The following is a 26,394-nucleotide window of genomic DNA, read 5'->3' as shown; positions in this document are numbered from 1 at the left end:
TTTAGGGGTATTGTACATATTCTCCCACTTAATTTTATTTGGGGTTGATCAGAGGCACTTGAAATGGTGGCATTTCTTTCACATACATTTGAATGAGATCACTTTATTCTGAACACATTTATAAGAGGGTGTGTGCACTTGTGCCACCATGTTATCGCAGTTGTTTATTTTTTTCAGTTTATTTTTTCCAATTGAGTTGTACATGTTATTGCTTAACTAATAGTGGGAAAAAGGTTTTCATTGATTTATCTTGGTCTGATTTTTGTATATCGCAGAAACCTGCCCTTTGGTGTGTAGACTTTTTATATCTACTGCAGCTTCCCATCCCCTCCTTCGTTAATAGTTGTAATATTGACTGGTTTGAAATAAATATATAGGGTTATATCTATATTACAGTTTTTTCTCAATTGTATGAATGCTTTTGGCGATGGGTGCCCTTTTTTGGCTGAAGCACCTGCCCCCAAAAACGCCTGTGCGGTTGCCGACAAGTCGCCTAAATTGAGTTTGAAGTCGAGCTTCTCACTCTCTCTGAGTGAGTACTTTGGCCGCCTCTCCCTGTGAGAGCAGTGACGATGGGGATGTATTTGGTGGAGAGGAGGGGGCCTGCATATGTGATGCTGAGGAGAGGGGAGGGATGACAGCTTTTATTGCATCACACCGAGCTCTTTACCATCGGAGCAGCTCCTGCACGTGTGCGGAGGGGCCCAGCCGTGACCGAAGACAACAATAACAGCGTTCGGTCCAACAGCTCCATCTTTATGAACCTGGAGGACATCGACGTCTCTGCAGACGGCAGCCCGGTTCTCCAAGTCCTCCTCTGCTTCGTTTACTCCCTGGTGTGCGCCGCGGGTCTCGTGGGCAACCTTCTGGTCTTCTTCCTCCTGCAGGGAGTCAAACCTGAGCGCAAGATGTCCCGGATGAACTTTTTTGTGGCTGGTAGCCTATCGAGCCACTCTCATAAATCCTCAATCATCACTGAAAACACTGAAGATGAGGAAATACAAATCTTGTATTGACTTGGCTAAGGGATTCTTTTTCACAGGCATCACAAGGGGAAATGGCGTTTACTCACAAAGGTAAAGCTTACGTATGGCAAAGACTTGAAAGCAAAGCAATAATAACAGTCCAGATAACAGATATTATTATTATTATTAACAGTTATTATTGCTTTAAAGCAAAAATAACTGTCAGTTATAATTCTCTCTCTCTCTCTCTCGCAATTGTATTAATCCTCTTGTGTCCTCCTCCGTCCCCAGTGCTCCCTCGGCGTGTCTCCCACTTCGCTGCCCGCTCCAGCCACGCCGTCAAAGTCTTCCACCTGCCCGCGCCCCCGCTTCCCTCACCTTCCCTGTTCCAATGGCTAACCATCGCTCCTCGGATATCCTACCCACTGAGCTGCTCATTAATAAACCGTTCTCATCTCCTTCCTCTGCCTCCGCCAGCTTTTGGGTGCAGTCCTTTTTCATACGATTACCAATCGAGACACACCATTTTCTTTCCGCGGCATTGAGGCAACCAGCCTGTGGCATTGCCTGGGAGTTGTGGAAGCCCAGATTTCCTTGATGCTTGTTGTCAGTTCTTCTTTGTTTTGGGGTCTGGTGCCCCTCATTTTTTCTCTTGCTAATACCCTATAGATTCTCAATGGGGTTGATTCAATTTTTTTTCCCTGCACCATAGTCTAAAAAGAAAATAAAACACCACATATGAACACCTATCTTGGCATAAGATACTTAACGGAGACATTTCATATCGTATCAGATACACTGGGCAATAATTATTTGCTCTTCAATTAGCTAGCGATAGCTCCAAGTGCCTAATTAGCTTATTAGCTAATAGCTATGCAGTACGCACCATTACAGGCCCCTGCCGAGTCAGTGCCATCACAGAGCAATTTAAGAGGAGGCCTTGAAGCATGGTCAACTGTTATTCCATAGATTGTGTCAAGTTTTTAAGTCAACCATTACTTGGTCATTCCCTTTTACACAGGTGCGGTTCTGACCATAGATATGAATACTATACGCCAGTGCGCTGTAGCAGCCCGGCTAACCGGCGTGCCTACATGCCGGCCATGTTGGGAAGGTCGATGTTCTGTTCAAAGGCAATGCATGGACATTGAAATTAAGTCATGACTTGCTCATTTCTCAACCTTTTTTTCATGACATTTACTTGTTTTGTCAATGCCGAAGTGTGTGCTATCGCAGAACTTTTCTTCTTAAAAAAATAATAACAATTTGAGGGAAAATTCATCGTAAGGCAATAGGGCTGGCCTCGCCACTGCTCCCATATATTATTATTTTTAGTTGATGTTCATGCCCTGAAATCAGAATTTACTCACCAGTTAGTCTTTACTTGTGTAGTTTTTTTAACGGAGTACTTTGTAACTCTTACCCAAGTAAATATTTGGATGACTACTTTTTACTTTTACTTGAGCCACATTATTCTAAAGTAACAGTACCCTTACTTGATGACAATATTTGGCTACTCTACCCACCTCTGTTGAGCGGTATGACCACACCACTTAACACTTTGTCTCCATTGTTTTATCAGGTCCACTGTAGCGCTGGTATTGTTACCGTATATCTCATAAATATACGGTAACAAGAGTACCATTGTGAGCAAATGGTACAGTACAAAACATGCTGCCTCTGCAACTGTCAATTTTCCCTCTGCTGGAAGGCGTAGCCCGAGAAATTTGACAGCTGGGTGCCAGCTTCACAACTTGTGGATATATAAAAACAACTACGAGTATGACTTTCATCAGACAACAGCATGAACCCCAGTCACGAAGGAGGGTTTTATGTGACTTTACCATCCAATTCAAGTTCAGATGTGTTTATAGAAAATACAATAGACCAATAAAGAGTGAATTTAGCACATCATTTAGATCTCGAAGGGAGCTGGGAGGTGGCCCTGACTGAAATGTCATACCCACACACGTGGTTCAATTTCCCCGAACACCAAGAGTCCTTTGACATTGTAGACATGTGGCACCCCACCCCTCCAAAACAAGATGAAGTCCTGCCTAAGGATGTTGACAAAAACAAATATAAAATCGAGACTCTTCACTTGCCTACGGGGTATTATGAAGATATTGTAAAAATCGGAAATGATGTACTTATTGTAGCCAAAATCGTCTACTCCCATCTCAAGGGGATATTTTTGGGGGGCGGGAGTGAATGTTTTTGAGTACGGTTTAAACCACCCCTATCTGACATATTTGGTATGCTGGTTTCGCTCTGGACCTAATTGGACCATTTCCCCCCACCCGGCTAATATAAAGGCAGGTCTGTATCTCTATCATCTATATGTCCACACAGACGTGATTCAGCATCAAGCACTAGGTGATGCATTTGCACCACTATTAAGAACAGTACTAATAGAGGGGGTACACAGGAACATTGTATTGAAAGCATTCAATCCCCATTATTATCTGCCTGTCTGTAGAAGACATATTGAGGATATAGGAATCGAAATCAAGACGGCTCAAAACCACCTTGTTAGATTTACACACGGGAAAGTTATCCTCACCTTGCATTTCAGACCTAGATAAAAAGATGGTGGCATTGGAGACTATTGTTTCGTAAATTATTTCGAGAGCCGTGGAAACTGGGTAGTAACCCACCTGTTACTGCCCGGTTTCGACGGGTTACTGGTTCAATATGGATGAGGATTGGGTTTCATCTTTGCCAAGTTATTCCGTTTTGTAGCCCCGTTAGTCAGAAAAAAATGTTTTTAACATAGCAAGGCAGCATCTGCAAACGGCGGCTAAAGATATTGCGACAGATGTCACAGTGTGTGTGATGGACAGAATACATCGCAAAACTGACTCTCAAGAAGGTTCCGGTTTAATGGTTTTGGCGCAAAGACCTGTTAAAAGACCAAGCGGGCAACGTCTGTGGCTGAATAAAAAGCGACGACACATCTCTAAAGAGAAATCAGTCGCGAAAAAGGAGATGCTGGAGAAGCAACGCGGACATCTTCTCTTGAAAAGCGTTTGGAAAAAAGGATCTTTTGCATCACAAGTCTCCGGAATGTACCCTGACAGAGCTGGATCTATTTGCTCCGCCCAGGACACAATTCTCAATGGATCAGAGTCAATATGTTGAAATCTTACCTATAGCATCCCTCACCAACGGAGGTCCTATCGAGTTTTTTCTTATTCCCAGGGACGGAACTAAATATTTGGATCTCACCCCCTTAACACAATTTTCCATGAAGTCGACAGGCTGATCTCACAGTCAAGTGTGACCCATCCTTACAGAGCTATGATAGAAACTTTTCTGTAGACTCTCTAAAAAGTCAATTCACAACCGGCATGTTTTACAAAGATACAGCCGGACGAATGGACTCACAGGCGATGATGTTAAAGGACTGGTGCGCACATCTCACTTATTTCAAGGTTCCGACCTATTCCATGTTATAGGACCTCTGCTTGCGGATATATATTTTTTTGCGACAGACATGTTTTAAAATAATGTGGATCTCAGAGTTAAACTCATCAAAGCCAATGATGGCTTCTGTTTTATGAGCCGTCCAGATCCAAACTATCATCTGAAAATATTGTTTCTCTCTTTGTGAAAAGAGTAACCGTCTCTTTAGGGCACGGCGCAGCGCTCAACAGACAAAACGCCTTATATCCTTTCTCGCGAATTCGTGTGAAAACGTACTCCTTTCCTCAACACTCGAAAACATGTACTCAAGATAATCCTTTTCTGGGACATACGCCTCGCTGCGTGGGCTTAGGACTTGTGAATCACGATGCTTTTGATGGAAGGAAAGATCTAAACCCTTTCAATTGCGCCCATCGTAACTTGGAATATTTAGCTCTATGTCAAGAGGGGACACGGATCCCATCCAAAGCATTCCAACCACAATTTACCGCCGGCCATGCTGTTCTCGAGTATCATAACCTTTTTTACAGCTACAGGGAGATATCTGAAAGATCACTTTCTACAAGGACATGCGCTTTGTGTTTAATTTGAACCCTAATGATGACACAGGGGGTCTATCCGCCGTTTCCAACTGAAGTTTAAGGTTAAAGAGATTCAGAAGTCCCCTGCCCCACGCTAACCACTTTCGTCCTATTCTGGATATCAATTCTAAAAGACAGGTTGTTGGTGGATTATTACCGAAAGGATAAACGGGAGAGATCTTGAAACCGTCACGAAACGTTTGCAAGGCAAATTGTTTGGTGGAGTGTATGCTTTTGACGAGTTACAATTTTTACACACTACGCCCCCCGTTGACCTTTGACCTTCAAGGGATTTGATCACGTGGCATCATTACAAGGGATGTAACAACAGTCATGATATCGTGATATTGCGAAATTCAAAGTGCCTCGATATTGTCGTGGTCTTGTCTTGATATAAAATAATAAGCCGTTGTGTTTAAAATGTAGTTTTAGTCCCTCCATCCCCTATGTGCCAGTGCTGCTGTCTCTGTTGAGGACTTGACTGCAAGTCATTTTTATGGGAATCCAACCATCTATGTCCGACCCCGGCTAAAATCCGCGGTAAACCGACCATGGCTGAACAAGGTGGACAACCGGCAGCCCCTGGGGATGTGGCAGACACCAGGGGGGGGGGTGCAGAGCTGAATTGATTGAAAACGCAATCTAACTGATTTGATCAATCCAAGTATTCCACGGACACATGGAAAAGATTCCACTTGTGTGTGGATTCTGACGTCTTTTGATTTTTAACTCGGTTGGAGATCAGACTGGTATTTCATGTCACAAAGGTTACAGCCTGTCTGACTTTCCCCCCACAGGTATCTAGTGAAGAATTCATCAACACGAATGCCAGTGACTATGAAGTGACAGCCCCCAGAGTACAACTACAAGGCTCAGTGAGTGCTCGCCGGACGCGTTTTCCCGTCTCCCAGGCCACCTGCATTATTACCATTACCACCCTCCTGAGTGCACACTTGGATGACATTTTCATTTGGACAAAGGCCTGAAGTTCTTATCACAGTCGAGAGACCAATTTTGAGGGCTCCTTTTAAAGCTAAAAGGTTATCCTTCATTCTGGTTGTCCTTTTTCTGTTTCTTCTCTTAACAAAGCCCAAGGAGAAGGAGAATGATGCTGTTTCTAAAATCATTTAACTAATGTCACTTTTTGTTGTACAGTTTAGGCTGTTGCATGTGTGTATTTATCCATCTTATTAATGCTACACGAATGCAATTCATTAGCACTCACTCTTTTTCAAACTGTGTATTTATAAAAAGAAAACACAAGTCATTGTATGGCAAGTCAGCCAATCTGGGTTCTAATCACCATTGGAACATCTCTCTCTCTATTCACAGGTATTTATTATTGCATGCGTGATCGATTTTGGGACTTGGATCACATGACTTTCACTGATCCACCGTACTGTACTAGTGCCGTTTAACTCCATTCGGCAAATCAAATTGAGCCAGGTAGTCGCATGACTCCCGCAGGCCCCACACAGCCGAAGTTATGAAAGTGACCTGTTTACATGGAACATGGTAGAAATCTATATTTACCTTAGAGATAGTCTACAGCTCACTCGTGAACCGAGTGAAGATAAGATAGAGAAAGGATGGACGGACAATGAAAAAGAACAGCTAATGTCGGCATTTCAGCTTAGAAGAAGTCCACTTTGAACGCGAGAAACATTAAAGATGCTGCCTCAACCTGTGTTCGCAAAATGTAATGCTCTGCGGAAAAAAGCCCTGCAGGTCAACCACAACACATGAATGCAAGTTTCATTTTTGTGTGTTCTAAATGAGCAGGGAAAGAAAGAAATCGAAAATTGATGGACAGCACTGACGATAAAGCTGTACATTGGCAGAGCTCACGTTGTTTTGTTTTTTTAAATAATGAAACATGTCAGCATTGCTGATAAATGTGGGTGAATCCAAGTGTAATGAAATTATAATTATGTAACAGCTTGCCTGGTGATCATATTGTGCTCTTTCACATGGAAAAAAAAAAAAGAAGAAGCTCAAAATCATTTATGATGGCTAAAATTGCCTTAGTTCATGTTGTTAAAATGTGTTTTGATTTAAAGTTATATTTTTGGCCAGTATTTGAATTAGCCTCTTCACATTTTATATTTTTGTTTATTTGACATTTATGCGGTGTTTAAGAAATAAATCGGAATTTACCCAGCAGTTAGTGCTTTAGCAATTTTCACGGAATACTTACTAGCAATTATTTGTAGGATTCCCTTTATTACAATTACATGAGTCTTATGATTCTAAAGTAATTTAGTTGAGGAAGGTTTTGGGCTGTACTCTACCCAACTCTGCAGGTACAAGACTGTGACAGGAGTGACACCATAAAAGTGGCAAAGTAACAATTTCAGTCATTACATTCACCTCGTGTTGATATATCCATATAAAACGTGTTTAAAAACGTTTTCGGGTGTTTTTTTTCAGGTGTTTCGGTTTCAGGTAAGGCTGACTGACGTCACACCGTCACGCTTGCCCCAGGACGTCTTCGACTTCTCCCATTGATACTAAACAAGGAAGTCCCGCCCTTTAACGCAACCGATTGGGTGAAAAGTAAACTAGACCGCTAATGCTCGCCTGTGATTGGCTGCAGGGGCTGCTATCTAATGTGATCAGGCTTTGCGGTTTGGCGTCAGGTGGAACTCGCCCCGTGGGAGAACGGGATAAAACTTGGTTTGAGTCCACGGGAAGTTGTTGTTTTGTTGTACTGTTGATGTTTTTATCTTAGAAAGAAAGCATTTGACAATTCGACATGAAGAGTCTCAAGTACAGGCTGAAGAAGCACGAAGTTAACATCACTGTAAGTGGACTTTTTTTTTTTTTTTTTTTTTTAAAGGTTTCTGACGATTGTGGCTCCGTTGTTATAGCTGAATTAGCTTTAGCTGTGTGCTCGTGAATGACATTCCACATTTTGTGTTCAGGGTTAGCACCGCAAGTGTAGTTTGACCTCTCCTCCGCCGTCACGACGTCTTGTTCCCACTGTGGAAACTAGCAAGCACTGTGGGGCACCTGCAGTTCTTTCGAGCCACTTGTGTATAGTTACCTGCACAAAATATACAAGTAACCTTTTTTTGACCAGTGACAGTGCAGTGCTATCTAAATGAGTCCAATCTTGGTTTCGATTCAGCGGGGACATGCTAGCCCGACTTGTATGCGTGTTCTGAAGCTTCCAGTCTCAACAATGTCCGAACAGATTCAATTCAGTGTTCTGCCAGACAGTACGGTGCGTCTGTCCAAAACTAATAGATCACAAATGATGACAGATGACGTGCATTAGATCTTTTGATGTTTACACAGTACCATATAATAGGGGGCTCTGTGTTGACTCAAGCCTTACCTGAATGTTGTTTATAAATGTGGCCATGCGAGATGATTATACAATTATTTGTTGATCTAGTTCATAACCCAAAGACATCAGTGTCTTTCATGTGTCTACGCTCTATACATGCTAGAGAATAAACTTGCATTTTTTGGGTTGCTGGATTGAGGGAAAAAAAAAAAAGAATGTTTGACAAAAGAGTTATTTTATTTATTATTTTTAAATAAATGAACTGCCCTGCATTGAACCCTCATAAGTCAGTCAGTTGCCCCAAAAGTAGTTGGTACAAAACAAAACAAAACCATTATTGGGATGCCATGCAGTTTTTCAGCAAATCTCGTGAGACTTCATGTCACTGCAGCATCTACACAAGGGGTGTCGAACTTGTTTTCATCATGGGCCACATTGTAGTTATGGTCGACCTCAGCAGGCTGGTTGGTGAAACCACAAAAGTGTATAATCGGTACACCAAAAATCACTGTTTGGTACATACTTTGCTTTTAAACTCACAGTTCAGTTTACATAAGGATACAGTAAGGGAACAAAATGCAAAACAAGCTGCTTATGGTTTGTGTACACAGGGTCACATTTACTAACATTTAAAATAAAACATCAACAGATTATTTTTTTTCTTTTTAGGAAAGTGCAACATCAATAACTTGTCTTCTTTTTTTAGTATAGAGAGAATGCTGACCAGTCCAACAGTAACAGTTTGCGTTTGTTATTGCTTTGGCTCCACCTGATGAGCCCGGGAGAGGCTGTTTGAATGTCACTGCAAGTTGACGTTCTGCCATAAGTGTATTGCGAACAATGACATAGGCTAGCCAGGAACTGAGCTGCACGGTGTTTGTTTACGGACTAGGTGTGTGGCTAGTGCACAAGGCAGTTACAGTCCCTTATAACAGTGGTTGTCAAACTTTGTACACAAAGTACCACCTAAAACAATACTTGGCTTCTGTTCAGTCTGTATATGCTGCTACCTTTGGGTCAAATTCTCAAGAACTTTAATGTTGACTATCATAGTTATGCAGCAGACTCACAGTTATACCTAGCAGTGTCTTCAGATGACATTTCAATTGAGGCGTTGTGTTAATCTCTGAAACACAGGTGTCAAACTTAAGGCCCGGGAGCCAGATCCAGCCTGCCACATTATTTTATGCATCCCGCTAAAACGAATCATGTGCCTCAACTTCCATGATTCTTGATAAAATCTGTGCCAAAATTTCAAATTATCATATGTAATAATTCATGCTAAAATATTGCAAGCCATATTTTTGCTACCCACCCCACCACTTTTTTTCTTCTTTTTTTTTTTTTTTTTTACAGTAACTGAGCAACCTATTTCAATTTATTTGCGTTTTTGCTGTCGTAGGGCTATCATAGGGTCAAACCATTGGTCGGGGATTATGTCTAGGGTTGGGCATCGTTTGGATTTGGATCGCTCCTGATTCTGGTTCCTCATTTTGATTTCCGATTCTTTTAGGGGGCTGGGTCAAAAAGGTTTACATGGTTTAAATAAAGGGTGTCCAAATTATAAACATCCAGTTTCTTAGCAGCCCGCAGCATAGACTAAAATGGACATTTGACTCGGGGTTCTTTATGTCCAGTATCATTATCAAACCTATGAACTAAAAGGAAAACTAACCCAATTGAATTCATATTTATTAATTAATGTTTCTGCTAAAATTAAAATATAGTGTTGTTGTGACTGTTTTATCACGTCAAATGGTTTATTATGTGCAAGTTTTAACTTGACTTCCAGTTTTAAGCTTGTAGCCCTTTATTTTGAAGCATTTTGGCATGAAAAGTAACTTCACACGGCACCCGTGATTTATATTTATTTATTTTTATTTAAAAAAAAAAATATTCTTTTTTTTTTTAAACGGATGGAACCAAATGCTATAAAACATTGATTCATTTTCTTACCCACCGATGAGGCATAAGATTAGTGTTTGTGATACTGTGAGACAACATTTATGTGAATATTGTCCCAATTCATTGTGATGTAAAGTTGCTGCGGTGAGTTTTAGCTCAATGTTAAGCTTTTTTTTTTTTTTTTTTCTGTCATCGGCTCCAACGTTGGTTTGAAGACTAAAATGAATGCTAAAAACCATCAGTGCAAAAGTGCAACCAACCGTTTACCTTGTTAGCTGTCTCAATGTTGGCATAGACTTATTTTATTGTTTCACTCACCCAATTGCCTGATGGTTGACGTCACTGAAGGTCCGTGCGGTGGAGGCTGAGGCTTGGAGCGCGTCAGACGCTACACATCGTGAAAGCCTCCTTTGCACAATATAATCTTACTCCTGAGGCGACTGGTCATTAATTGGGGAAATAAAATACAGAAACAAGAAATGGATACAAACTCTCGTGCTCCTGCGCTCCTTGCGGAGAAACATGAAGCACGTATTCTGGAATTATTTTGCCTACATGGCCGAAAGTCAGGGAAAGCTGACAGAGTGCTGCAATTGCTCAGTGTGAATGGCCCCTTCGTCAAAGCGCAATGACAACGGGTTGCGCCCATCCCATATTTGGAAGTGGTAGAGTGGTGAGGCAGCAGCCTCGAAGGAAGTCTGGATGCTTTTCCCGCTGAGTGAACCCCATCTTGGCAATATATATTTGTCATTGTTGGAAAAGAAAGCCCCAACATTGCTTAATTCGAGGAGGAGGTGACGCAGCAGCAATACAAAAAATAAAAAAAAAGGGCGGGGGAGGGATGTGAATATCCCATACTGATTTCACAGTAGCATCTCGGAGATAAACTGGTTCGTGTGCTTTCTAGTTCCAGGAAGAGCGCTTCGAGGTGTATTTCAGGCTGATCTGAGAACTTTGAAAGGGAGTTTGAAAGCCTTAAGCAGAGACGTCTTGGTATATTATTTTTCTATTGACCCAAAGTTCGGGCTAGTGGGACAATTATTATGCCTTGCTCCATTTCCCCCTTGCCGTTCCCAGTACAAGTTCGCCAAAATAGCACTCAGAAATCACTCCGCCAGCCCCGCTCTCATTGGAGAACCTCTAGAATAGAAACACTTTCTATCTGCTGACACGACTCTGTGCGTCAGACACCCTCTGCATTGACGCTTAACAATATGATGCCCTCTCCATTCCAGACTTTCTTTTATACTGTTGTGACCGTAATTGGCCTGCTTACGATTAGTGTGACACCTGTTAGCTAAGTGCATTTGTCTTTGCCTTTTTTTTTAATGATGCTACCACAGAAAGGTACAAGTGATGGCAACAAGGAAAAATCATAACCAGAAATGTAGCTTTCCAGTAACACCACAAAGCACCTCAATGCTCAGAACAAGAAATACAGTTAATTACGATTATAACGTAATTTTATTATTTTTTAAAATTTTGTTTTTTTATAAAAACCAAGCAGATGCTAACATCAATAGCATCACTCTGCAATCATCTTTCTGTCCTACCCTAATGTGTAAGTCTGTAAATGGTATGCTGAGGTAGGTCCAGTGGTAGGTGTTTTTTTTTTTTTTTAGTTATAGTTTATTCTACTTATACTTTTGTATGACAGAACAAGAGTGTTGATTAAAACATTGTACAGCTAATAAAACTTTCCTGAAGGTGAAAGTGGCTTACTTTTACGCTAATTTCTATTGGGGGGAAAACGCAATTTATTAGTCAGCTAGTCACGATTTAGTTCATCTTTGGAGGTTTGACTGGACTTAACACTAATATTACTGTAGTTATTAATGACAGGTTGTATATATATATTGCAATTTATCCATTCTTCTATTCTTCTGCGACGAGCACATGCAATTTTATATGTTCAGTAAAGATGTTTAAAAAAAATGGTGTAGATGAACAGGATATTATAATTGCTTTGTAAATTTGGATTTTTTTATTTGTATTGTATTACTATTCTACACAGCTCAAGATGCAGAGGTAGTTATCAGCTCCCACCAATTACCATGACAAAAGACACAAAGCCAACTTGTCTGTGTGGGAAGCTTAAAAACGCCTTTCAGAAGTCAAGCACAGTTGTTTTCACACTGGAAGTTGCTTCTCCTTTTCTGCAGAGATTTTCCTGTGAAGGGTTCAAGCAAAATCCCTCTTCCTTGTCGCCTTTTTATTCCATTACTTTAAAGTCTGTCGTGCTTGAGGAAATGTCTGTTGAAGAAACGTGACATTAACAGAGGTCTGAGCAAGCATGTCATTTGATTTGATCTGTGTAGGCACACAGCAAAATACATATATTTCTGATAGTAGAGCCATTATAGTTGTTGTAATTAGGATAAGGTGAAAACACAGCAAACGTTCATTATAGGCTGTTGGGGTTTGATGCCAGGCTGTAGCTGAAAACACAGCAAAGATTGATGGTTTCTCTTTTTGATGATAATGATAGGTAGTCTGTTAATTGCGGGCCTTCCTAATGAAGTGACCCTGGGGAAAAAAGCTTTTTCCAAAGGTTGACGCTTCCTTTTCTTTTATATCCAAATAGGACAGAAATTGAATGCTAAAGAAAATATATTATTTAAAGAAACCATTCACATTATACTCGGATGGTTTTACAGCTAATTTGTTTAAACAAAGCAATGTCAACAAGAAAAACTTGATTTCCATACCTCTCAGTCTCTTTGAACTGCTCCACAGTCCACATTCACGGCCTCAGGAAACATGTACACTCAGCTGTTTTACTATATTGTTTGTTTTCCGAGACTTAACGTGTCTTCCTGTAAGTTTTGCAACTAGTTCACCGAACTATGACTTTCCACTACTTTAGTGCTTGCCAGCTTCATGCTTTTGCTTTGTGCTGTCACAATACCAAAATTCTGACTTCGATATTATCCATCCATCCATTTTCTTTACCGCTTATCCTCACTAGGGTTGCGGGCTGCTGGAGTCTATCCCAGCTATCTTCGGGCGAGAGGCAGGGTACACCCTGAACTGGTCGCCAACCAATCGCAGAGCACATAAAAACAAACAACCATTCACACTCACACCTACGGGCAATTTAAAATCAGAATGACAATAATCTTTATTTGCCAAGTATTTCCAAAAAACACACAAGGAATTTGTCTCCGGTAGTTGGAGCCGCTCTAGTATGACAACAGACAGTCAATTGACAGAGAACACCTTTGAGACATAAAGACATTGACAAAAAACAGTCACTGAGCAATAAAGGGTTGCTAGTTATCTGGTAATGCCGGTACATTTTTTTTTTTTTTTTTGACAATTGTGCAAAAAGATGCAGAGTCCTCTAGCACTTAGAGCAGTTCGAAAGACTGATATTGCAATGTCCGGTGCAATGACCATTGTACAAAGGGCGCCGAGACTCAAGATTGAGTAGTGCGATAATCTGGGACAATGTTGATTGTGCAAATGTTGCAGATTCAATCAGTGTGCAAATGGAGCAGATGCTACTCTGGCATGAGTGGCCAGTACTGGTCAACAACAGATATGCAAATAGTGCAGCGTGGCGAGACTACTACAGTGAGTGCACGAGTAATGTATAATTGGCCCCACAGAAGTGTGACAACAAACTCAAGTCAAGAAATTGCCAGCATCTTGTAATGGAATTGGAGGTTATGTGTTTAAGAGGTTGACTGCAAGCGGGAAGAAGCTGTTGGAATGTCTGCTAGTTCTAGTTTGCATTGATCGGTAGCGCCTACCTGAGGGAAGGAGCTGGAAGAGCTGGTGACCGCGATGTGGAGGATCCGAGAGGATTTTGCACGCTCTCGTCTTAGTTCTGGCAGCGTGCAAGTCCTCAAGGGTGGGTAGGGAGGGGTACCGACAATCCTTTCAGCAGTTTTGATTGTCCGTTGCAGTCGGAGTTTGTCCTTTTTCTGTGGCAGCACCAAACCAGACTAGGATGGATGAACACAGGACTGATTCGATGACTGCTGTGTAGAACTGCCTCAACAGTTCCCGTGGCAGGCCGTGCTTCCTCAGAAGCCGCAGGAAGTACATCTTCTGCTGGGCCTTTTTGAGGATGGAATTGATGTTGGTCTCCCACTTCAGATCCGGAGAGACTGTAATTCCCAGGAACTTGAAGGTCTCGACCGTTTACACCGGGCAGTTGGACAGCATGAGGGGCGGAGAGAGGACACATCCTTGGGGCGGACCGGTGCTGCTGGTGTGTGTAGATGAGGTGGTGTCTGCTGTGTCCTGCCCGTCAGGAAGCTGTTAATCCACTGGCAGATGGCAGGCGAGACACTGACCAGGAGAAGCTTGGAGTAGAGGAGTTCGGGGATGATTGTGTTGAACGCAGAGCTGAAGTCTACGAATAGGTCCCCGTGCTGTCGAGATCTTGTATGATGAAGTGCAGTCCCATGTTAACATGGTTGACATCCACACACCTGTTTGCTCAGTAGGCAAACTGCAGGGGGTCCACACAGAGTACCTGTGACGCTATTGAGATGCTCCAGCACGAGGCGGTCAAAGGACGTCATGACCACAGATGTCAGGGCGACAGACCTGTAGTCATTCAGACCCGAGATTGCAGGTTTTTGTTTGAAACAGGATGGTACTTTGCACAGTTCCTGAGAGGTATTGAAGATCTGTTTAAAGACTGGCGTGAGCTGGTCCGCGCAGACTTTAAGGCAAGATGGGGACACAAGGTCTGGGCCTGCCGCTTTGTAGATCTTTTGTTGTTGGAAGATGCAGCTCACATCCTGTTCGTGGATGGTCAACGCAGGAGTGTGAGTCAGAGGTGTTTTGGTGGTTGGTATTGCGGCTGAGTTGGTGTGCGGTGTGAAATTGTCCTTTTCAAATCTGAAGTAGAAGGTGTTCATGTCGTCAGCTAGTCCTTTATTGTTCTCATCTTGGGGGGATGGTTGCTTGTAATCGGTTAGCGATTGTAATCCATGTGTTGAAGGATGCTTTCTCCGCCAGTCCTTCACGTGTTCGTTGAATTTCGGATGATGAGAATGTTGGGGTCCGAATCAGAGACTGGAAATGAACTTCTTTAAGATCTTTATTGCAGAATATTCTGGGCACAAATGTTCTACAGACAAAGGCTGCAGCTGCATAAATGTCCTCAAATGTGCGCTTTCTCAGCGTTCAGTGCGAGATTATATACAGTGTTCAGGGCGGTGTTTAAAGCTTGAGCAAGGTGGATCCAAGGTCACAGCAATATCTCTTCTTGGCACAAAACATCCTGTTCTGCGGCTGACGTAGTTTTCACAGTTACGCGATTATCAGAACATTTTGCTACTGAGGTTAGGTTACACAACATAACAGTGCACAAATAAGTCTATGTATGATCATGACATCAGTATATCATGTGCGAGGGCCTTCACATGCCAGACTGATTTAGAGTTGTTAGCGGTAAACTGTTTTTCTAGCTTTACTGCATTATTTCTCTTTGCGATGTTAATTTCTTTAGTCAGCTGGTTTCTAGTGCAATTATACAGGGCTCTATCCCCGTTTCGATAGGCGTCCTCTCTAGCCTGGCGAAGTTGCTTCAGTTTGGGAGTGAACCGTGACTTGCGGTTATTGAATGTGCGAAATGACTTTGTTGGCACACGCACCTTCACAGAAACTGATTTAGGATGTTAGTGTACGTATATTCATCAGAGCTTCCAGTTGAAGTTTCAAAGACACTCCAGTCTGTGAAGTCTAAACAGCTTTGAAGGTCTATCTTTGCTTTATTGGTCCACTTCTTCACTGTTTTCACCCTAGGCTTTGCATTTAAGTTTTTGCCTGTATGTTGGTATTAAGTGAATTAAGCAGTGATCAGACGAGCCTAGAGCTGCACGGGGGATAGCATGGTATGCATTATTTAGGGTAATACAGCAGTGGTATAGAATGTTGTTTTCCCTGCTAGGACAGTCAATATGCTGCTTATATTTAGGGAGTTCTTGTTTGAGTTTAGCTTTGTTAGAGTTCCCAAGAATAATGACTGTTGAATCTGGGTGCTTTTTTTTGAATTTCATTTACTTGTTCAGCGAGCGTTAGCAGTGTGGCATTCGTGTTAGCTTGAGGAGAAATGTAAACACCCGCGAGCATGGAAGATGTGAACTCAAAAACAGCGACTCCAAGTCCGGGCTGCAGTGTGTGCTGAGCTCCATGACGTCTGTACACCATTTTCCGTTGATATAGAAGCATATCTCGCCACTTTTTGTTTTCCCCGATAGCGCCGTGATGTGATCTGCCCAGTGTAGTTGGAAACCCGGAAGCGTTACGGTGCCATTGGGGACGTGCTCACAAAGCCATGCCTCCATGAAGCACAGGGCAGCGGAACGTCCGAAGTCTTTATTGGTCTTTGTGAGAAGATGAAGCTTGTCCATGTTGTTGGGTAGGGAGCGTAGATTCACGAGGCGAATCGACGGGAGCAGCATTCGGAATCCTCTCTTACGGAGCTTGACCTGGATTCTGGCTCGTTTCCCCCTACGTCGCCTTCGCCTCCATGCTCCGTACACCGCGACCCCTCGCGCCGGTCGGTAACGCGGAGAAAAAAACTGAGTGGATTTGTGAAAGTTTGTGAAAGAAAGTCTGGGGTAGATTCACTAATGGTAAGCTAGTCTTCCCTTGTGTAAGTTAGTCGCGTAATGTCTCCAAAGACGAGCGAATAACACAAAAACATAGACAATACTAGTGAGTACATAACCAAGGGGACCACACTGTTAGGCGCCATCTTGACCTTGACATCTACGGATTATTTCGTTCCTGTTATTTCCATTTGCAAAAACAGAAGATGATACCATGATATGTACTTATTTTAGCAGTAAATATATGCACATAATATTCTGTTTGTTTCATTCAATTTAAACAATGAGAATATGACGGTTTAATGGGGTGGTTGAATGTACATAACAGCTTTTACTACAGCATTGTCTATTGCTGTGTAGGCTGATTTCCAGACCTGGACTTCCGAGTGAAACGGGTCAAAATCAAAGCATCAGGTGGTCCTTTGGCTTATGATTGGGAGCAGCTTTCTTCATTCACTTAGCCCTCACGTGATTGATTGGTCATTATATGTTATCTCGCTCTCTCGCACTCTCACTCACACTCACAATCTCACTCTTACGCTCACTCTCACTAACTGACTGACGGACTGTGTGGAGCAGAGGTGGGGAGAGGCGGGACCGCACACAGACGAGGAAGGAAGACGAGTGAGAAACAGAGCAAGGGGCCGTAAGAGTAAACAGGAATGTGCTGGTTAGGAATAGTTAGGAAAATGGGCAATAGCAGGAAAAGGAGTACAATCTGGACACATTTAAACTTTATTGACAATAAAAAGGCAGTGTAAAGTCTGCAGGGGAAATAAAAAATCTCTTCTCGGACTGGCTGCACAAACATGCACAGGCACCCATCCATGTAAAGAGAAGAATAAAGACAAGCAAGCATTAGAACATGATATGAACTAAAATTCCACATTGCACATTGTAGCAATATCAGTCCGTTCTGAGAGAAGCTTATCCAAAACAGGAGACTGCAAATAATTTCCAACAGAAGAAAACCAGATCAGCTGTTTGAGGAGCTGATCCGGTTTCTCAGACACTTTCTCAATGTCAATCTTAAGTATAGATAAGTTGTATGAATGCAGATTTAACATTTTTTGTTTTACATATTTTAATATATATTTTGTTGTGTTTTGCAGTGATTCTATGTTGTTTCACTTAAGATTTGTTTAATAGAAAAAGTTAAAAGCTTAAAATATTTATTAGTTCAATTTTAAATTTCATTTTATTATCGCACAGAGTAGAGTGAAAAAATAAAGGCATGTTTTTATAATGGAAACAATATTGCATGTTTATTTTGTTAACAGTATGCGTAATTTTAAATTATTTTTGGGTAAGAAATAAGTAACAAAAATCTGAGGAGCTGACTCTTAGTGAGCTGACTCTTTGTGAGCCGATCCAAAAGAGTGAGTTCTCTCAAAAGAGCTGGAATTCCCATCACTACAAACGACCTGGTTAACTTACCAATAGGGGGTGGATTGAAGCTGTCTGCTGGTACGGTCGACGGGATATTCATTGGTATGTACTTTCAGATGCTGGTTGCATGTTTCCGAAACTCTTTCTTGAGTGGCAAACCGCTGGCTCCCTTGATGTAATTAGCATTAAACTTACGTAAGCCAGGGCTCGAGACTGCGACCACAATGGTCACATATGCAGGAGTGTCATGGTTAAAAAAATAAAAATAAATAAAAATTCCTTAAAACTATAACGATAAACAATAGTTTTAAGAAATGCCTCTAAAATCATGAAAAATAAGGCCCTTCTTATATATTTTTTGCCTTTAAATCAGTATTGTTGTTATTTTTATATAATTTCCTTTCTTGTTTCTATATTAAATTGATTTTCTTTGCTCTGTGATATGGATCCCCCAGGGTCTGAAATAAAGAATCAATAGCGGCAAGACTAGACTGGTTTCTATGGTTTCACTTGGAATAAACAGGCCGAATTTGAATTAAATTTCATTTAGTTTCATAGGGGCGGCACGGTGGGGGACTGTTTAGAGCGTCAGCCTCACAGTTCTGAGGATCCGGGTTCAATCCCTGGCCCCGCCTGTGTGGAGTTTGCATGTTCTCCCCGTGCCTGTGTGGGTTTTTTCCGGGCACTCCGGTTTCCTCCCACATCCCAAAAACATGCATGAATTGGAGACTCTATAGTGCCCGTAGGTGTAAATGTGTGTGCGGATGGTTGTTTGTTTCTATGTGCCCTGCGATTGGCTGGCAACCAGTTCAGGGTGTACCCCGCCTCCTGCCTGATGATAGCTGCGATAGGCTCCAGCACGCCCGCGACCCTAGTGAGGAGAAGCGGCTCAGAAAATGGATGGATGGATGGATGGATTAGTTTCATAGGAGTGGAATATTCCTTGAGACAAACCGATCAGAAGTAAATCTTCACCTTTTTGTCATTCGGAATAGAGCCAGGAAAAGCTCTGTCAGCGCATGCTTCGTCTCAACGTAAATGCGCGATGATGTCATCGTTTATGCACGGCGTAAATATGGCAGGCTCCCGACGGAGCTCGTATGTCACAGATTTTTTTCATTTTAAAAAAAATTTTTTTTCCCCCCCCACTACTTAGAAGTCGTTTTTAATCAAGCGTTTAAAAAAAAAAAAAAAAAAAAGAAAAAAAAAACAAAACATAAAACAATCTACTACTGTGCCAAAGAGACGACGGACCTCCATCTTGATGACATGACGTTCACGACAAAGTGTGCATGTCACACGGCAGTTCCGGTCAAATGTAGTGTACACTACACATGTCGGAATACATCACATGTAAACCGTTGACCAGAGATCTTGAATCTGAATTATTTCAATCAGAATTACAAAAAAGTAAAAAAAAAAAAAAAAACCCGGCTACCGTGTGGTGGCACTGCTGAAGACGAGCCCTTCAACTGTCAATCAAATATTTGTTGACGTTCGCTGTCATCAACTGCTGAATAACGTGCTTTTGAGGTTATGCCTAATAAATAGTTAATGTTCCCGTGTTTGTTAATTGGGTACTAACGCACACAAAAATGTTTCAAACAACTTAGCCGCGGTGGAGCGAGCAGGTTTAGCTCCTTAGCTCACTGGCTAGCCAGCACAACAAACAGATACCTTTCCCTTAAGTGTCTCTGTTGTGTGAATCTATGCGCTGCACATGGAGCAAGGCTATGGAGTATTGGATGGAGCCAACACCGGCAAGAGTGTTCCGGTCTGCCAGCGTTCCATTATCCCACTGGAGGCTAATGACACAGCCGTCCAACTCTGTCTGCTCACTTTGTGATTCGGACACTGGCTCACCACATCAATGATAATTTATCGAGTCTGCATATGCAACTCTTTTTTTTTTTTTTTTTTTTTTTTTGTGAGTGCATGTTTTAATGCTCCCTAAAAGTCTCACTATTTAAGACATGATGGTTGAAAGTCGCTGGCTTTTTCACTGCTATAGGCAATTTCCACCTGCACCCTCTCCTTTCTGATGCTAGAGTGCTGTCTCGTTATCATGAATGGGCACATTTGCACGTTTTGCCCCCTCGCCACGGCGAAAGCGAGTATTGCATGGCAGAACGGTCGCGAGCTGGAGAAAGAAAGAGAAAGACCGACTGGTGCAGATGGTACTGGCTCTACTTATTTCAAGCCTTGCACATTGTGAAAGATTTAGAATCAAGGATAATGCATTATTGCAGAGTTTGTGGATTTGTGCAACTCCACACCGTTCAATTCACAGGAAGTTGCGAAAATAAGGTGAATTCATTTGACTTTTTTTATTTGTCTGAAGAACGCACTTTTCATTGCCATTTATTGTTGTATGCCTGCATGTTTTTCTGCCTTGTGCGCCCCTGAACACACCCTATCATCCACCTTCTTAAGGTGGTTTTATTTTACAACATGAAGGCTTGGGCTGGGATGTGTTGGCAATACTATACTAACAGAAAGAATGCATTGCATATGGAGTGGGACCATGTTTTTTGTTGGGAAGCAGCAGCAGCTGAGATTTCTTAACTAAAGGCGGGTGACGTTAGGACTGGGGGAAGGTTAAAAATGGCTGCATGCATTTTTTGTAATTCAAGGTAGGTTAGTTTTTTATAATATACCAATATTGAATGCAAAAGACTTGCAAAATACTGTATAATACATGAAAGGTATTTGTTAGTCAACATTAAAGCGAAATTATACTGAATCCATCCTGGCTAATCTAGAATTGGATTTAAAAAAAAAAAAAAAAAAAAAAAAAAAAAAAGTCTATTTTTTGCTAATGAGTTGATTTATTAGTCTGATGCAGACACTTGAATGGTTTCCTCTGTCACTGGTTCTCTTCGTGTACCATGTTGAGAATTTAAAAGTTTGAGTGTCACCAGAGGTGAGCTGAGTAGCCAAAAATTGCACTTAAATAAGAGTGCTGTTACTTTAGTTACTTTCTCTGGTTTCATGCCAGAGAAGAAAAAAAAGTCTTAATCCTGAAGTCCCAAGTGTGTAAAATAATCTTATTAAAAGTCAGTCCATTTAGATACAGTATATAGCATTGTATGTGGCTTTATTTAATTTTAATTTTTAATTTTTTTTGTCTAAACCAAGTATTGACTTGTGACCTAGGTATTCACCAGTGATAGTTAATACGGGTCTTTTCTTACATTTTATGTACATGATAAACACTCCTACAACATGCAGTAATAGGTTTGTTTAAGGATGCAGTAGTTGGCTATAGAATGTGTGGTAGCGTGACAGTCTGTGTTTTCAGGATTATTGTCTGGCTCCACAGGGGGTTACCATGAGGTCATCTCTGGTTTTACTGTGTTCCCATGCTTTGCAGGCGGGGAGCGGAATGTTTTTTTTACAGCAACCATTTAGATGTTTGTTTTCATATTCTAGACATAGGGCTGGACATTGTTAAAAACCTCACAAATCGATTCGATTTTGAGTCTTAATTTGCGATTTGATTAATTTAATTGCTCCGATATCAATTCACTAAGAAGTAGAAATTCATAAATAAAATTTATGTTTTGACAATTTGGAAATATTTAGTTTTGATGCCATGTAAATGTATGTCAAGTAAAACATTTGTATTTTGGGAATTGTAAATTTAAACAAAGAATTACTGATAGTAGATTAATCCATCCATCCATCCATTATCTGAGTTGCTTAACCTCACAAGAGTTGCGGGAGTGCTGGAGCCTATCCCAGCTATCATCGGGCAGGAGGCGGGGTACACCCTGAACTGGTTGCCAGCCAATCGCAGGGCACGTATAAACAAACAACCATTCGCACTCACATTCACACCTACGGGCAATTTAGAGGCATCAATAAACCTACCATGTATGTTTTTGGGGTGTGGGAGGAAACCAGAGTACCCGGAGGAAACCCACGCAGGCACGGAGAGAACATGCAAACTCCACACAGGCGGGGCCGGGAATTGAACCCCGGTCCTCAGAACTGTGAAGCAGATGCTCTAACCATTCGTTCACCGTGCCACCAACAATACAATCTCTTATTTAAATAAATACATAAATAATATTTAAAAAAGACTCAAATGTCCATCTGAAATGTCGATGCCTCTGACACCAGAAGATCGATCCTCAAAAATACATGTCGATACTTTGGATACTTCAGTTATTTGAGAGACTGTATTTGCAGTATCGTATCACAAAGGAAATTGGTGGTATCGATCATTAGCGGACGCACAGAGGGAGCACATAGCGGCACAATCTCAGCAGCAAAAGCCATACAACGCGAATCACATGCAAAGCGCCAGGTGGTGTATCGATTTAGAGAATTTGCTGAATCGGTATTGAATAGTGGGACAGAGAATTGCAATGCATTGATGAAGCAATATTTTTACCCACCCCGACTAGACTTATCTTGTTTTGTTGCGTATGAATACTTGCATGCAGTAAAGGAAACATGAGTCCACCACTGTTTAGGGAGGTTGGAATGTGAGTGGGTCTGAGCTTATTGACCCACGTTGGGTGGGCTGCAGCCAATAGCAACACACACACACACACACACACTGTATGTAGAGTATTAGGCATGCTCAGCAGCAGGAACACAGGTTCTGCTGATGTTCAACAAACTGTTGTGACTTGGTTCAGACAAAGCCTCATCAAGCTGTGCTCCGGGCGTTGTTGTGCTTTTCTGTCTCTACGGATTAAACATACAAGACAAATGTTTGTTTTATCTTTCATCTGACATTTGTGACACGCTTGGGCCCTGTCATACTGGTCACGGGCACATCTTTCGGTTCCTACGTGACTCCATTAGAAAGAAAGTGGTGCTATATTATAGACATTTTCTGACTAATTTCTGTTGTACTAATGTTACTAATGTACATTTTGTTTGTTGGCATTGTATTCCACTCCGTATGTGTACGGCAAACATGCTAAAGAACTGAGGAAAATCAAGGCAATGGGCAAAACAAGGCAATGGTATCCCATGTACAACATTAAACCTAGTTACATCATATGGCTTTTCAAACAAAATGTTGTGTTTTAACTGTCTCAAAGTTGTAATAAATGGCAAATCAATCATTAACAGGACATACTACTCATTTTGCTCTCGATTAAAATTACCCAATATCCCTTCAAACAGTTTTAACTTCACACTGAACTTTGTAATCCTTGCAGAGTTAAGTTTTATTGCTGGGATCTTTATTCTACCACATAGCTTCTCCAATAACTTGGCAGTGTGCTTATGCTATTATATGTTTTGTAAAGCAGGGTGGAGACTTGCCATACTCAAATGTTATTTGCTTGTCACAGGTCCATCGTTATGAGTTGGGGCAAGTTTGTACATGCTTGTTCTCAACTGATCTTTATCTGGTGTCACAGGAATGTGTTAACAGGAATTAAGGTCTCGCCCTACTTATTGCAAATATCATTCTATGCTGTTTATTTGCATTATTTACCTATTTCCGTCTATGACCATAGTTATATTTTGAATACGGCTATACTGTAGGTTTGACTCTTCAAATTTCCGACTGTTGGTGTGCTTGGATTGCCTTTTTTTATGCATTGACAAAAGCTAAAATATGAATAAATTTTAATTAATTATTATTTTCTTGAATTGAAATTTAAAAATTATGCTTGGCCTCAGAGGGCCAGCTGTAACTGGGTTAATGAATTTTCTAATAACTCAATTTAATAGAGGATACTATTGTATAAACATTTTAAACATAGAATGAGCCCTAGTTTCTAAGGATTAAGGATTTTATGCCACTTTTTATGTCGCAAATCAGCCCAAATTTATGTACTTGTCCAGAAAACAATGTAAATCAATAGAAAAGGTGTGACCGAAACCTCGACTCTTTGGTAGAAAAATGCCTGTATGTTTCTTATTAGTTGTGATGTATAAACAGGCCATTTTCAGATTTTTAATCGGCGGTGTCCGCTCAAGCCATCTCATTCCTGACCACGCCGAGAACAAGCTAATCACCAGATTTATATCAAACTTCACAGAAAACAAGAGTAATAATAGTTTATCGCTATCTAGAAGAATGGAAATAAAAGTATGCGTTCATCAATACCTCCGTTTATAAATGCCAAGCCAACTTGGTTCATCTGCAACGAATTTGCAACTGGGATGGGGGCTATGCGGAGTGGACGGGATGTTTGCTGTGAAGTGCACGGGACGTTGGTTGCATGAAGTGGAGGTCCATCATGGCTGCCGGATGTCTGCTGGGCTTTGTATTGCTTGAGGGGAGGAAGTCGACGCAAGGGGCACCTCTCACCATTTGATTACAAAGCGATGCTCAGACAGGCGATGTAAGTTCAAATTGACGATGTTTCCTGCAATTCATATAAGTTGTCACAACTATATATTTTTTTAATTGGGGGATTGACGTACACCCCTGACAAACAGTTACAGCCAGCGCAGCCGGCGTCCAGTAAACATTACTCTTGCATTGAACACCACATTTCGGTCACGTGGGCAAGTAAGCCAATCAGTGTATACTTGTGACGTCGTCACCTGGGTTATGCGGCCAATCAGGTGCTTAAATACTGTAACAAGTGATGTGAGCGCTGTAGGTGGCCCATGGGCCATTAATTGCTGACCACTGGTTTATATCTTTGAAATTTCACCACATAGCTCATTTTGGTATAATTGTAAACCTCGCCATTCATATTTCTACATTCTAATGTTGTTCAACTAACTCAAGCATAATGTAAAAAATAACTCTAAACTACAATGTTAAAAAGATATATCTTAATTTTTCTCAAAATATTATGTAGGTGGCACGGCGCACAACTGGTTAGCACATCTGCTTCACAGTGAGGACCGGGGTTCAAATCTCGGCCCCGCCTGTGCAAAAACATGCATGGTAGGTTGATTGAAGACTCTAGTTTGCCCGTGAGTGTGAATGTGAGTGTGAATGGTTGTTTGTTTATATGTGCCCTGCGATTGGTTGCCGACCAGTTCAGGGTGTACCCCGCCTCTCGCCCAAAGACAGCTGGGATAGGCTCCAGCACTCCCGAAACCCTTGTGAGGATAAGCGGTACAGGAAATGGATGGATGGATAATATTATATAGACACTAAAGATTTGAAGAAGCTTATTTGTAATAATGTAATGGGCATTAAACATTTCTGAGCAATTTGTAACTATGAACATGTCCATTTATAAATTGGCAATCCATGTAACAATATATCATCAACATAAACAAGTACTACTTTACCAACAGACATTAACCTGATTACATGTCCATTCAGGCTCATGTTAGTAAGTGGAAGAGTATCTCTAATAAACATAATAAATGTTTATAATTTGGCAAGGCTTTCACTTTGAGTCCTGCTCACCATTAATGGCACTCATGAAGTTTCAGGACTAAATGTGGAATATCTCCTGAGGAAAATGACTCAAGTAAAACATTTTTCTATTGAGAACTATTTTGATATAAAAGAGCAAATGATAAATAACAGATGAAACGAAAAAATAGCTTTTTTGGCAATGCCCACAAACACTGTTTCCAGACAATGCAATGAAGCTTTTAAGGGTTTTAACATTTTATTTTCTTTAATTTTTTTAAGGCAAAGATCAACAAACAAAGACCCAAAGCACATATCCAAACGCACCCCTGAATGGTTGAAAAGGCAAAAAAGTTTTAAAATGGCCAGCAATGAGTCCTGATTTCAAGCGAATTGAAAATATCTGGGAGGAGCTGAAATCTGCCATTGGGGATCTAACGAATATCGCGGATTACCCAAAAAGGACGGAACTCCAAACCTTCATTCAAAGGAGAAAATGGCCGTCAGGCAAATCCGGGACACCCCATCCTCCCTTCTCAAGACAAAGAGAAGTAACTCAACAACCAACCACACACACCCACTGGGTACAACCAAAACAGAAGGGCTGGGCTAACTTAATTAGCAATAGCTCGATAAATTGGATCTGCAAAGCCACAAATTGGTCTATTAAGGCGTCTTTATACTCCCGCACTCGCGCGGGCGACAATGCCCGCATTGCATGACTTAACTGACTCATTGGGCCGCGCGGCCCGGCCCATATGCGTCATTTGACATGCACACTGCAAAAATTGTTGTTGTGTGTAGAAAGCCGCGGAGATCATCTCTCGTGATTCGTCCGTTTTAGTCATATGCTGTGATGATGTACTCAGCGTTCCCCTGTTCCATCTACCACCTACACCGCCGCTGCCTTGATCGATTTTGCAGCATAAGTAAATGTATCATCTGGTCATCTAGGTCCATTTGT

General features: G+C 41.4%; 1 protein-coding gene across 5 annotated transcripts in view; it reads left to right on the top strand.

The window, feature by feature from the left end:
- The first annotated feature begins 639 nt into the window (after nucleotides 1-639).
- The window catches only part of uacab (uveal autoantigen with coiled-coil domains and ankyrin repeats b), a 77,484-nt gene continuing 51,729 nt past the window's right edge, over nucleotides 640-26,394 (top strand). For 4 of the 5 annotated variants that reach the window (XM_061670439.1, XM_061670443.1, XM_061670438.1 and 1 more), the window contains exon 1: nucleotides 7,599-7,775. In XM_061670439.1, the coding sequence (XP_061526423.1) occupies nucleotides 7,728-7,775 (48 nt within the window). In that variant the 5' untranslated portion in view covers nucleotides 7,599-7,727. Of the gene's footprint in view, nucleotides 1,077-7,598; nucleotides 7,776-26,394 lie in introns of those variants that run through there. The other variant, XM_061670442.1, reaches the window with a different exon arrangement.

This window comes from Phycodurus eques, chromosome 2, assembly GCF_024500275.1.
Source record: "Phycodurus eques isolate BA_2022a chromosome 2, UOR_Pequ_1.1, whole genome shotgun sequence".
NCBI lineage: Eukaryota > Metazoa > Chordata > Actinopteri > Syngnathiformes > Syngnathidae > Phycodurus > Phycodurus eques.
The sequence above is the reverse complement of the archived record's forward strand: the minus strand, read 5'-3'. Positions and strand labels throughout refer to the sequence as shown.